We start from the raw sequence: 14,000 nt of genomic DNA, 5'->3' as shown, positions 1-14,000 counted from the left end.
GCTGTCACCCAGGTGGTCGAGCACCCACAGCCCCCTCACCAGGTCGTCACCCATGGCCAGGACCAGGTCCAGCAAGGTGTCTCCCCTGGTTGGGGCTGCGCATCTCCTGGGTTAGATGGAGGTCCTGTATCTCAGCTACGAACCTACATGAGTGGTCAGACCTGTCTGACTACTCATCCCAGCAGATGTCTGGAAAGTTCAGGTCACTCATGATGACCACATCCTTTGACCTAACTACCTCCGTGAGCTGACTTAAGAATTCCCAGTCTAGCTCTTCCCCTTGGTTGGGTGGTCTGTAATAGACCCCCACCGTTAAGTCCCTTTCCCCTTGACTTCCTTGTATTCTAACCCAGAGCACTTCAGTGCCCCTCCTCTGACCCAGTGCTACTTGTTGAGGATGTGTATTCCTCCTTGATGTAGAGCGCCACACACCTACCTTTCCTCCCTGTCCTATCCCTCCTGTACAGCCTGTAGCCCTTGATATTCACTGCCCAGTCGTGTGTTGGGTCCCACCACATTTCTGTGAGCCCACTATGTCTGGGTTGGTGTCAGCTAGCAGGAGGGTAACTTCCTCCTGCTTGTTCCCCATACTACAAGCATTTGTATAGAGGCATTTGAGGCCTCCTGAAGATGTGTGCACTGGCCCCCTACTCTCAGTACTGCCCTGGCCCCTGTTGCTTACCTGGGTATTTGTTCTGCTCGTCGTCAGTCTAGGCTGGGCTGTTCTTGTGGGTGACGCTTGGTTTAGTGGTCCAAGGCTTCCTCCGCCCTTGTCTTCTCCTTCCCCCGACGAGCCTAGGTTAAAGCCTGCCGGAGGAGATCCACCAACCTAGAAAAGAACACATGCTTACCGTCACAACCCAAGGGTGTGATTTTTGTTTGTGTGTGCTTTGGCACTGCTAAATTATTTCCCGCCATTTATAGCTTTCTTTGCAGGGTGCATTTCTTTGTTGCAACACAGAAATGCACGTTGCAAGGAGTTCCCGCCATTTGTATTCAGATTCGTGCCCCACTATTGGTCAGTTCTAAATTATTCCTACGTGGCAGCTAGCGATTGGCTTGCTAGCCATGTAAGAGGCTTGAGTGGTTTCCACCCAAGTTGGAGGACTCCACGAACATCAGGAGGAGGAGACTTCACGTCTCGTGAAGATCTCTAAACGCTGCGGAGCCTATCGGACCCAGCGTGAATATCAAGAAGGCAACAGGGGTCTGATCAGCCTCTCGCCTCTCCCCGTTGCCGAACGATCCCTCGACGTACCCTTCCCTGCGCGCAAAGTTCCACGGAGCCTAGCAAACTTCGTGTGAGTGAATTGTGAGTGAATCCAGAGCTCTGTCTGAGTCCTTAAACTGGGACTTAAGTGAAGTATTCCTGGAAGCTTTCCAGCCTGCACCGCAACCACCTACGGTGTAAGTAAACAATCTTAAACAACCATTAAGCGTCCATGCCTAATTCTAGCATGCAGCCTGCCTTCCCTGACCCGGCGTGTCCAGGCTGCTGGCCACAGCCCACCACGTGAAAAAAGGGCCTCGGACCGTTCCCGGCCCGCACACTTACCTTTAGGGGAAAGGTGAAGCCCGTCCCACCCGAGCATGTCTCTCGTCCTGATGTGCAGGTCGTTATCTAGGAAACCGAAGCCTGCCTTGAGGCACTATTCCCGAAGCCTCCAGTTGGTCTCCCTGATGCAGGTCTTGTGTCGTCTTCCATGTCCGCTCACTAGTAGGACAGAAGAGAATACCACCTTTGCCCCTATCTCCCTCAGCACGTCCCCAGAGTGTGGTAGTCCATCATCAAGTGATCAGGGCTTCTCCTGGCCACATCATTGGTACCCACATGGATTAGGACCATGGGGTGGTAATCGGTGGGCTGGATCAAGGCCTGGATCATCCCCGTCACGTCCTGAATCTTTGCTCCGGGCAGGCAGTAGACCTCGCGTGTCGAGGGGTCCTGGCAACAGATGGGACCTTCTGTACCTCTCAGGATGGAGTCACCTATGACGATCACTCAACGTGTCTTCCTCCGGGTCTGCTTATCTCCTTTGGCCTGTTCAGAGTGTGGAGTTGCCTTTCCTCTGGAGGTTTCCTCCTCTCCTTCCTTCTCCTGCAGTGTCACCAGGGCCTCATACCTGTTCTCCAGCCGAACTGGAGGAACTGGTACTGCTTGCTGCAAGCAGCCCTGGTTCTGGAGGTGACCATCTGCTACTTTGCTGTGGAGGGCACCTCCCGAGGTGCTTCTTCCTTGGGTGCATGGCCCTGCAGGGAAAGGAAATAACCATCAATTTCATCCTCCGCCTCCCTGGTTCCCCTAAGACTGCTAACCTCCTCCTGGAGCTTCCTCACCTGCGCCTCCAAGGCCCTAAGACAGGCGCCTATACGACAGGTGTGGGGGCCCCCAATCCCTGCCCCCCGCCCCCCCCCCCAGCCCTGCTGGGCATCCCCTGCAAGCTGGTGGGCAGGGGGATGCCAGCTCCCCCATGGGCTCTCTCTGGGTGGAGGCCTCAGACAAGCCTCGGGTAGGCGGCACCCTCCAGGCAGGGGCCCTAGCAGCACTCCGCATCGACACCATTGTGTGAGTTACTGTTTGTTTACATTTTAGTGTGGTGCCTTTGCCCCACCCTTGCAGGAGTCTTCCCTCCTGGCCCTTCCTGCCCGCCCACCAGTGCGAACACCAGCGCAAATGCCAGCACGCTCTTACAGGGCGCGCCTGTTTGCGCACACTGTTTGCGTGGCGCAGCTCAGGAGCATGGCTCCCTACCAGCTCAACTAAAAGGGACACGGGGGGCTTCCCCTCCAGATCTGACTCAGCTGTGCCGGCTCCCTCTGCCCCACTTACCTTTGGGGGATCAGCTGTTGCTGCCCCCACTGCTGGCTCCTCTGCTGCTGCGTCCTCCTCCGCCTCGGGTCAGGTAAGAGGGCACATGTGTGTGCAGGACGCACGTGTGCCCAGATCCTTCCTCTCCTTCCTGCCCCTGGCTCCCGGGGTGTGTGTGTGTGTGTGTGTGTGTGTGTGTGTCATTGGGGTGTGAGCTTGCTAGAGGGCAGAAGTCTATTTTAATTGGTCCCTGTTACTCTGTATTGTCTTACATAATGCACATCTCAGGACACTTAAGATTCCTTCACTACCTTTAGATCAAAGGCCCCCTGATGGCAAAGCATCTTACAACTTGCCCTACCTGATACTGGTTGAAATTCAGGGATGGAGTGGTGAAGGAGTGGTTTTGGTCAGACTAGTCATATGAGTAAGTTGAATAGTACATGCCTCCTTCAGATAGATTTGTCCATCTTTGTGTGTGCCCAAGAGTCCCACTTACACCCTGTGGGGCTTCCCCAGATAATATGCGACATGAACCATGTTGGCTTCATTCAGTGGGGCTGGGAGGTTGGAAGCTAGTGCTCTTCTCTCACTGATGGCTGGTGAGCCAGGGGGCTAGGTCATTGTTTTGAGGAGAGATGAGCTTCCATAGTAGTGTCCACCCCTGGGTTGGGGCACTGTCACAATCATCTCCCATGTACTCTCCTTCCCTTCAGCAGGATCTGTGTGCTCAGGAGCTAGGTAGACCAGAACCCATTCTTCTGGCACTTCATCTGGGTGCTATATCATGAAATGCCACCAAACAAGCAGTGGATGGAGATGCTTGGGCAGAAGGGTATACAAAATGCTGATTTGTCCTTGGAGGATGGCTCTGTTAGCTGACAGAGAGCTAACTCCATGGTCTGTAGTGGCATTAGAGGTCACGGCTATGTCCTCATGAACTGTGGAATACCCTTCCAAGGGGAGTGCACTGGAAACATCAAGACTAGTCTTGGAAAGCCTTTCTAAATCTCCTGTGGGAAACGGGTGGGTCTGGTCTTGGAGTGGATGGATTAGAAAGGTTTTAATGTCCTTGTTTCATCTCTAGTGCCAGTAAGTCCAGGGTGACTGAGCATAAAGTGAACTGCCCTATGTATAAAGCATATCAGACTTGCATTTCCAGATGGGCAGGTCTCTGCTAACTGTCATGCGCATCTCCTGATCATCTTGCAGGGTTCAAAGCGAGTCCTGAGATCCAATGAGTATGTCCTTCCCCCCGGTGGCCTGATGGAGACAGACCTGGAACTGACATTCTCTTTACAGGTAACTTTTGCCTTGCTGACTTCAGTGCGGAGCCCCAGCAAGATCTTCGACAGACCTATCACCTTCTGAACAAACATTGTTTTTAGGAAATTTCCATTTGTTTGGTATCTGTGAGGGGCTTCCCCACCTGGTTCAGGGAATGTGCTGTCAGCATCTAACTAGTAGCACCAGGCTGATTTCATCTCCCAGTTTCATGCCAGAAGTTCTGAGTATTCCAAAGTTTTCTGACCAGCCTGACAGCACAGCATCTCCAAAGCGCTGACAGGACCTCATGGGATGTCATGCTATAATGGCTTTATACTCAGGACACAGCTTACAGGAGGGAGCTAGAGGATGCTAGAGAGGGAGAGAGATGTGCCTGGGGCCAGGGAGCAGAAATGGAACTCGAGATGCCCAGAAGGAGTCTTGGGTGAAGAACCTGGCTGGGGTGGTCAGAGAACTGCATGTCATGTACTCTCATCAATGTGTTGGTGGTGAGAGGTCAAGATTGGCTTGAACCCCAGACCTGGCTCCCACCCCTGGCCTTGCTATTTCCTTGTGCTTTCTCTCTCACCTCAGTATCCACATTTCCTGAAGAGGGATGGCAACAAACTGCAAATCATGCTACAGCGAAAGAAGAGGTATAAGAACCGCACTTTTCTGGGCTACAAGACTCTGGCAGTTGGCATCATCAACATGGCTGAGGTAAGCAGCACTGGGAGGAAAACAAGGAACTGGGGAATGCCTGGGAGCCTTGGCATGCCTGTTCTTGCCTAGCATATCTACAAAGGGAGCTGACCATCTCAAAGTACTGATGGGGGTGCTAGCTTTAGGGCTGCTCTGGCCTGAGAGTACTGGCCATCTGCCAGCAGCTGGGTACCCTCCAAACTGCTGGCTGCTGGCAGAGTAAGTGGGCTTTCCCAGTGAGAGGGCAGTTCCCAGGCTTAATTCTTGCTGGCTGCAGGAGTCATCCTAGCATTGGAAGCCTCACCCCTATGCATGGGTGTTTGTCTCTTTGCCCAGGTGATGCAGCACCCAACAGATGGAGGGCAGCTTCTCAGCCTGCACAGCAGCATGAAGGACGTGAGCATCCGAGTGGCTGAAATCAGTATCTATTCCCTGTCGAGCCAACCCATTGACCATGAAGATGGAAATGTGCCCTCTGGCCCCAAAATCAAAGCCTCAGGTATGTAGTCTTAATTCAAGACAAGACATGACAGCTCCTCTCTCTGCTGGGGGAAATTGAGCTACTCGGGGCAGGGTGTTTCCCAAACTGCATTTGGGAGTAGGGCTGTGGGAACTGGTGAGAGGGGTGGAAGCAAGGTGCCATGCTGGGACATGGCATCTGCATTTTGTGACTTCAGATCGTTCTCCAGACATTGATAACTACTCTGAGGAAGAGGATGATAGCTACTCCTCGGAGCAGGAAGCCAGTGACGATGCTGTACAGGGCCAGGTAAGGATGGCTCAGCCTCTTTGGCCATCTCAAATTAGCTTGGTCCTGCTTCCTGTCCTCAGTGAGAAGTAAAATTCTTACCTCTCCCCAGGGCAGAAGGCATGATACATCAGACCCTCCATTTACCTAGAGTTCTCTCCTGTCCTGGAGATGACCACCTGCTAGAGCTTCAGGGAAGCACAGAATAGTGGCACTTCACAGCAGAGAATGGGGCCTTGTGGCACCAGCCAGCTTGTGATTGGGCCCCTAGGGTGCTGGCTGGCCACAGCATGAAATAGGTGCAGTGTCAGTGCAAACCCATCTGGAAAATAAGACTGCTCCTGAACAGACTTCCTTTATAAAATCATAGATAAGCCCAGAAATAACCTTTGCGATCATCTCCTCTGAGCAAGGGGCAAGCTTTCAGAAAAGCTTCCAGAATGAATTTAAAAATAAAACATAAATAGATCATGGTGACAAATTTCCCACAGCCCCTAGTGAGGGTTAATTACCTGTATGGTTAAAGTTTGCACCCTATTTCCAGTTTGAATTAGCCTGGCTTCTGCTTGCAGGCATTAGATTGTCTTGTACCCTCGTCTGATAAGGTGAAGAGTGCTTCATCAAATTTCAGTTCTCCCTGAAGATACTTATACTGTGATCAAGTCACCCCAAGTCACCCCATAACCTTTCTTGTTGAGATAAACAGACCAAGCTCCTCAAATTTGTCACAGTAAGGCAGGGTTCCAGTCCTTGGATCATTCTTGCGAGCCCTTTTCTGTTTCATAACATCCTTATTGAATTGTGGACACCAGAACTGGACATGATATTCCAGCAGTGGTCTCATCAAGGCCTCATCAGAATAGCATTTTCCTGCTCCTCCTTGAGATTCCCCTGTTCGTACATCCAAGGACCTCAATAGCTCTTTTGTCTGGAGTATCATACTGAAAGCTCATGTCCAGCTCCATATTCACCATGACCCCACATCTTTTGAGGCCACGTGCCTGGCTCAAGAGAATCCCTGGGGACAGCTGTTTGGGTAACCCACGACTCTGGCCCTAAGGGATCTTTGGTTCAGCTGTGGGCCCTACCTTGAGCAGCTACACAGTGAAAGCTGATAAGCTGAGAAATAATTGGTTTGGCTACAGCAAGGGCAACTTCTACAAAGCTGTTCAAATGGGCCTTGGAAGGGCACCACCTTCTTTTCTAGTACTGTATTTTCTGGGCCTTTCTGATGCTTGTCCTGATCAGACAGCAGGTGTGCAAAGGACCTTTGGGGCCCCCTTGGGGCTCAGAATAAGCCATAAGCAGTGAGGGTGGGGAGGGAAGAGGAACCCTGATGGAAAGTGGTGTCAGGTGAGCGAGGTGAGGAACCTATCCTTGCAGAAACTAGGGGCTGTGGCATGCACAGACTCCACATGTGTAGGCCTTCCCTGTGCTCCACGTGCCTCTGATATGCTGTTATCTCTTGCCATTTAGGATTTATATGATGAAGAAGATGAAATGAGGAAGCCTAAGAAAGCCAGGAGGAAAATGATCAGAACCACATCAATGACCAGAGTAATCAGCATTTCCTATTCTCTAAGGCATTTGGGGATTTTAGTTCCTACCTAACCTAGCAGGAGGCTCAGAAGGGACTAGTGGTGGAGGATGACATTCAGAAGCTTTAAGCCAGTGTTTTTCAACCTTTTTAGTCTTAAGACCCTCCCACCCCTCAGAAAATGCTGGCTTAGTTTTCACTTGTTTTTTGACTACAGAAAATTACTAAAGCCGTTCTTCTGTTGCACAGAACTCAAAAGACCGCAGCAGGTCAGAATATTTTTAACACTATGGACTCCTATTTGAAATCTCTGGGTTTATCTTGTGAATCATGTTTGCATACCTCACAGTATGTGGCACGCAGCGGCACTCTTGAAAGGATATCAAGTCACCCCAAGGTGCCACAGCACTCTGCTTGAGAATCATTTCTTTAAGCCATTCCCCAGCAGGGGACTGGAGTTAAGCTCCCAGATTCTCCATACCTTGCCTGCGCCTGAGGTTAGTGATGCAGGGTTCTTGCTTTCCAGAACACAGGTGCCATCAGAGAAAGTGTGTTCTCCTCTCAAGCAAAAGAGTACCTGAGTTAGACGGACTGCTTGAAGCTGTGTGTGGCTTAGAAGCTGCGCCTGTTCTCTCTGGCCTCCAGAGTGTTTAGGTTCTGTGTGCATGCATGCGTGTGTGTGTGTGTGTGCGTGTGTGTAAAAACACACCCTGCTCCAGGAAATAATTTGGAGTTGACTTGTGGCTCAGTCATCTCCTCCCAGGTCCTAGCAGAGCCTGAGATGCCTTGCAAAGGTTAGGGCAAACTGTACTGTCTGGCTGGTTTCTGAGGGCTGCAGTGTTGCCTGCACACACATCCCTGTGCCACACGATGGCATATGTTTGTACTCTGCATTCTCCAGCACTCTTCTCTTACTGCCCTCATTTGCCTTCTTGCATTTCATTCATGCTAGGTCTCTAGCCAGAACCTTCCCATGCACAAGGGCCATGTTCCTCAGCTATAAGACCTGGGGGCATCATGATCCTGGGGGCATCATGAAAGGCTATCATTGGCGTTGTGAGGTGTAAAAAATGCTATTATATCCAAAGCACATGCAGTCAGGCTCCCTCCACAGCCTTCAGGGCCAAGTGTTCTTTCTCATCCTCTCCAGATGCACCTACATATGCATTCTCTGGGCTTAGCACCACCCAGTTTTCACTTTTATGCTGGGAAGATGTTTTACGTTTACTTTGGGGTCACCAAACTAAAAGGGTGGGGGAAACCTACTTTGGCAGGTCAGGCAGTGGAGTGAGTGCCACTAGGTTCAGGTTTTATGCTAGTGGGCCCTGGTGGGGAATGGGTCTATGTTGGTGAGCAGACTTTCTAGGTAGGGGTTGTTTTTTGTACATTCATTCCAGCTTCCCTAAAAGAAGTGGCAGACAGCACCAGTGCCAGTCAGTTGGTGTGCCATAGGCCTCTGCACTGGAGAGATTCATTTAGTGTTGCTGTCTCACAGGGTAAAACTGGTACAAACTAAGGCAGGGCTTACTGGCCCATGCCCATCTCTCTAATGAAGACAGGATCTTATAGAAAGGCATTATCTCCATTGGCATGGCTGAACAGAGAAACTGCAGAGGTGCTAGGAAGCTGTGATCCTGGTGTCTCTCAGTCTTTTGCTTGTTAGCAATATCCCTTTTCCTGCCATTCCTCTGTTTTGACTTTAGCTCTTTGGGCAGGTTCAAATCATCTTCCGTGTTTAGCTAGTGCAGTAGGTCAGATGATAATAGCTCATAATCCTATTTTGCTCAGTGATCTGGTAGCTGGGAAGCTATGAAGGAAGCATTACCACTTACACTTGCCAGCTTCAGCCCCAGCTGGGCCATAGAGCAGTGAGTACAGCCAGGAGATAACAGGACACTTAGATCTTGCTGAATTTTTCTCTCCTTCCTTTCATTTTAGCAACCAAACTTCAAGCAGAAATTTGTTGCTTTGCTGAAGAGATTTAAAGTGACAGATGAGGTAAGAAACAGTTGACTTGTTCCTGTGTGATGCATCAGCAGCCCACTTTGTTTTGGGGTCAGTTACTTCATGGCACATGTGTGAGGACATCCCATGATGGCCCTCAAGTCTCGCTGTGTACTCTACCTTGCATAGAATCCTGGGAGGACCAGGCCAGAGCCAGCATCCCCAGGGAGATCTGGTATGCTCTTACAGTATGATGTAGGTGAGTTTGCAGACATCCTGCTAGCAGAGGGACCTGTATGGTACTTTCAGTGTATCTATATTTCAAGCATTTCCTGCCTCCTGGAGAATACAACCCTGAGACATGGTACTTTCTATTTCTGAAATTCCAGGATTTGAGAGCTGTCTCTCTTAAACTTAGGGAAAAAAGTTGAAACAACCATGTCCTGTTTTTCTGCTGATTTGAAGAACTCCAGTGACCTAGAAGTTTGGAACAGAACCTGAACCTGGGACTGGGAGATGGTGCTGGACTTCATGAGGCACCTGTTGATGTTTATTTGAAAAGCCACCCTGATTTGACTAAATTACAATGTGTGTCTGCATGAGATGTTTACTGTGGAGCTGACTATTAGTTTTGCAGTAAACATGTCAGCATCTACATGTGCACCCCTATGAGGGCATAGGAAACTAGTAAACTCTGCGGCAGCATAGTACTTGTAAATACAAGTACTACACTACTGCGGAGTTTTTTCGTACACAGCAACATATGTGTACATCAGGGATAGGTAACCGCCAGCACGGGTGCCAGAGTGTGGCACTTGAAGATATTTTGCTTGGCACTCATGCCTCTGGGTGGATGGTGGGAAGGGGCCAGGGCTACACAGCAGCAGCAAGGATTAGACCCCTTATGGCCTCCCCATCATCCACCCCGGCACACCAGCATCTTACAAATTGAAGTTGTGGGTGTTTTCAGCACTCTGCCCAAAAATGTTGCCAACCCCTGGTGTAGATGCTGACCCGGCTGGCTGAAGTATGACGGTGCTTCAGTGCAGTGGCTGCCTGCTGGCTAGCCCCACATTGAAGCACCCTCATGTGCCAGTCAGCCCCTCCGCAGCACATTGAGCCCAATCAGAGCAGCCCCAGGCTGGCAGGCTGACCCCCCAGGCCCCCTGTGAGCTTGGCTGCTGCTACCCGGCTCAACATGCTGCAGTCCAGGCGCGCAGCCCAGGCACCAACAACCTGACATTCCATTCTCACAGAACATGCTTCTTAGCCCAGGAGGCTCCAGAGGCGGCTACACAGCCCAGGCCAAACTGTCTCTATTGTCAGGACTGAACAGAGAAACTGCAGAGGTGCTAGGAAGCTGTGGTCCTGGCATCTCTCAGTCTTTTACTTGCTACTCCTGAAAAAACACTTTGGCCTAGCCCTAGGGTAAAGGTACAGGAGCGTGGCAGTCAAGATAATGGGAATGCTTCACTTCTGTTAACTCTCTGCAGTTAATAATACTGTCCACTTCACAAGCCTCATTTCTGAGTACATCTTCATCTCTCTAAAACAGTGGTTTTTAACTTTTCATTTGTGGACACCTAAAAAGAAATTGAATGGAGCTGCAGACCCTTTAAATTGTAAGTGTGGGTATTCACATACTTTTCATTGACCATAGTCATCTTCCATGGACCCCTTAGACATAGCCTGTGGACCCCCAGGGGTCAGTGGACCAAAGGTTGAAAACCACTGCTTTAGAAGCAAGAGCCAACCCCTTATTTTACAGAAGACCTGACAGGAGATGGACAAGCTCATTCCTGGCAGAGCAGGGAATGGAACAGAGATCTTAGTTGTCTCATCCAACTCAGCCTCTTTTGACTGTGGCTTTACAGCCACCACTGAGCATGATGGGAATACCTGCCATCCCTGCTAAGGGCTGGATTTGGCATTTTATGCTGGGGTCTGGGAGACTCAGAGTAACAGTTTTCAGAGGAAAGGAGTCAAGTCTTCACTGCTGAGTGTTGCTTGAAGAAGATGGTGCTGTTCCTAGAACAGCTCTCCCAATGGCTGCTTGCTAGTCTTCTCCCAGCATTGCAGGTAGGCCCATGTTTTGTGATAATTTGGATTCCTGTCTGCAGAATGCATCTGGAATCCTAAAACAGACAGCAACAGGCAACACAAAGTCTGTAGAGAAGCATGAGTATCCAAGGGAAGTTTGGAAAGGGGACTGGATTTATCACAGCTGTCCCAGAATTGGAACCCCTCAGATTAGGAGCTGGGCACTGCTTTTTCATCCCTCACTAAAACTCCTGTAGGGAGGTGATCCTCTCCAGAAAGCATCTGGTACCAAATGGAGCACACATGCACTCTTGGAGTCATGTCACCTTTGGCTTTGGTTCTGCAGGTTCTGGATTCCGACCCAGTGGATCAAACCCAGGACGTGGAGGAGGACCTGGGTCTTCTTTATGACAGCTTGGAGGAATGCAACAACAGCGACAGTGGCCCAGAGATGGAGGATAATGAGAGTGTGCATAGCACACCCAAGCCCACCCTGAGGTAAGAGCTGACAAGGGCCATGCAGACCTCATAGCTGCCTGCAGGCCTGGAGACACTGTAGGACAAGGCATTACTTGTGAAGCCTAAAGCCAGGGACAGCTGGCAGTCCCTGCTTGAGCTAGTGCTCAGAGCTTTCCCCCTGCTCCTCAGGCTTCTGCACCAGATGTCTGGGTCCCTTTTTCTCCTTCCATAATTCCATCAGACACAATGACAGCATTGGGTGAGAAAGACCTTGTCTCCAGTGACTTATCTTCCACTTTGAACCATTTACTTGAAAAGGAAGCCTCACCTGCAGAAGCTTCTTAGTCACAGATGCTGCTAGTATGAAGCTGACCTTGGATCTGACAGCTGATAAGGAGAATTATGTAACAGCTGCAGCAGCAAAGCATCTAGCTAGCAACCACATTGCCTTGAAGAGTTAATCTCACATCTCAGTGGGACCCAGCTGAGAGCTGAAGTCAGACATGATTGATGCAGCTCCCTGCTTTTTGGGTTAGAGAGGGGGCCATATGTGATGGATATTGTCCATCTGTCCTCTGAGAAAAAGAAGCCCTGGTGTCTCATGACATTCTAGCTCACTCACCAGCAAACTCTGGTTGCCCATGGAATTCTGTGCCAGGGTATATGCAAACAAGCCCGATTTTACCCAGGTGCTGAGTTTCCCTGTGTGGCACGAGACTTCAGCCCATGGGAAGCATTCAGGTGCTGTGCTGATTTAGGCATCATTCAGTGATAAATACCTGCTGCCTCTCTCCGTCCAATGACACATGCACTAAAAGGTACGAACAGTATCTGGGCCAAAGTAGGGAAGTCCCTATGTAGAGTGATTCCATATCCCATCAGGCAGTGACCAGTACCAGATGCCTCTGAGAAAAAAGAAGGATTCCCAGTTACAGACAGCTTTGAATAACCTGCTTAAAAGGAAAATTTTCTTTCTAGCCACTACATGAAAGGCTGTTTTATTTCCAGGGAGTGAGAGAATTGGTGCCTTACATTATGCATTTGAATGCTGCTGTAACTGTGGATGCCCTGCCCTTACTTTTATTTTGGGGTCAGCCCCTCTAGCCTTTCTCCACCAAGGGGTAACCCATAAGGCAGCAGGGGATAGGGTTTTAGGGCACCCCAAACTCACCCTTCCCTGGGGTTTGGCCCTGGTGACACTTTCTAGGAACTGCTTTGCTAGGAGCAGTCCCACCACAATGACCCTAAGCCCCAGTAGGATGCAGTTTCCGGTTGTACCCAGGACCAGCCAGCTACACCTGGCTCCCTCTGGAAAGTCCTCTCTGGTGGATCAGGTGCCCAAGCAGATATGCTCATCCCCCTGGCTGTGAAGGCAGATGGCAAGAGCTGTGTGGACAGTGTAGGGCATGAGTTAAGGTGCTGCAGGACCTGATGGCCATCCACTGCATCCAGACATGTCTCCAGACATCTTGACTGTCATGCTACTGGATTCAGACAGGCCTAGATGAGAGAGTGAAGGTGGCTCTGTGCAAGTTTCCTTCACTTAAATCCAACTCGCATGCAAGTCATGACATCACTATATCCTTCCAAAGATGCACTCAAGTCCTGTGGTGATGTGCTAGCATCAAAGCAGCAGGTGTGGATACACTGGGAGCTGTAGCTGCAGACCTGCACACAAGTGGCTCAGGGCATAGAGTTGCTTTTCACTGGACCAAAGCAGCAGTGGAACTCAGCAGCCCCCTAGGTGCATGAGCAGCCCTATTTAGGATTACACTGCTCTCCTCCATAGCATGAGGAAGGGGCTAGAAAAGGTACCCTAAACATTGTTTGCTTCACCTTAACCTTGGTCAGCATACTGTGGCTGATGGGGATCCTACCACAGCAGTCAAAGACCACACAAAAAGATAAAGGTGACACCATGCACCATCAGTGCTTCAAATGTACACACACTAATGAACTGTATAACAGCAAATAGACCAGAGAGAGGAACAGCTATAGTTGGTAGAGAAGTGGCCAGATTCAACGTTCAGATAGCGGCCCTGAGTGAAACTTGCTTAGATGAAGAAGGACAACTAACTGAAAAAGTAGCTGACTACACCTTCTGGAGTGGCCATAGTTAAGAGTGACGGGAACCTGGTGTTGGGTTTGCCATCAAAACACAGCTAGTTAGCAAGCTTATAAATCTTCCAAAGGGAGTGAATGACAGACTCATGCTAATGAGGCTCCCACTGTCTGGGTGAAGATGCGCAACTATCATCAGTGCTTATACACCCACTGTGACCAACCCAGATGTGATTAAGGACAAATTTTATGAAGATCTGGAGTCTCTTCTCACAGAAGTGCTGAAGGCAGACAAGCTGATCATTGTTTGTTACTTTAACACTAGAGTTAGTGCAGATCACCAGGCATGGTGAGGTGTCATCAGAAAAAATGGTCTTCGGAAATGTAACAGCAACAGGCTCCTCCTGCTGAGGAAATGCACCAAACACAACCTC

General features: G+C 50.1%; 1 protein-coding gene across 17 annotated transcripts in view; it reads left to right on the top strand.

Annotated features, from left to right (window-relative positions):
- Positions 1–14,000, top strand: part of LOC106739643 (phosphofurin acidic cluster sorting protein 2) — a 215,136-nt gene that overhangs the window by 172,920 nt on the left and 28,216 nt on the right. For 13 of the 17 annotated variants that reach the window (XR_009458971.1, XM_059720378.1, XM_059720385.1 and 10 more), the window contains 7 exons: positions 4,022–4,111; positions 4,670–4,795; positions 5,114–5,276; positions 5,455–5,546; positions 7,002–7,082; positions 9,001–9,060; positions 11,393–11,544. Coding sequence is in view for 16 of the 17 variants with exons in the window: in XM_059720378.1 (XP_059576361.1) it covers positions 4,022–4,111; positions 4,670–4,795; positions 5,114–5,276; positions 5,455–5,546; positions 7,002–7,082; positions 9,001–9,060; positions 11,393–11,544 (764 nt within the window). In the remaining variant the exon portion in view is untranslated. Of the gene's footprint in view, positions 1–2,509; positions 3,237–4,021; positions 4,112–4,669; positions 4,796–5,113; positions 5,277–5,454; positions 5,547–7,001; positions 7,083–9,000; positions 9,061–11,392; positions 11,545–14,000 lie in introns of those variants that run through there. The other 4 variants (XM_059720380.1, XM_059720393.1, XM_059720392.1 and 1 more) reach the window with 2 other exon arrangements.

This window comes from Alligator mississippiensis, chromosome 1 (genome assembly GCF_030867095.1).
Source record: "Alligator mississippiensis isolate rAllMis1 chromosome 1, rAllMis1, whole genome shotgun sequence".
Classification (NCBI taxonomy): Eukaryota; Metazoa; Chordata; order Crocodylia; family Alligatoridae; genus Alligator; species Alligator mississippiensis.
The sequence above is the reverse complement of the archived record's forward strand: the minus strand, read 5'-3'. Positions and strand labels throughout refer to the sequence as shown.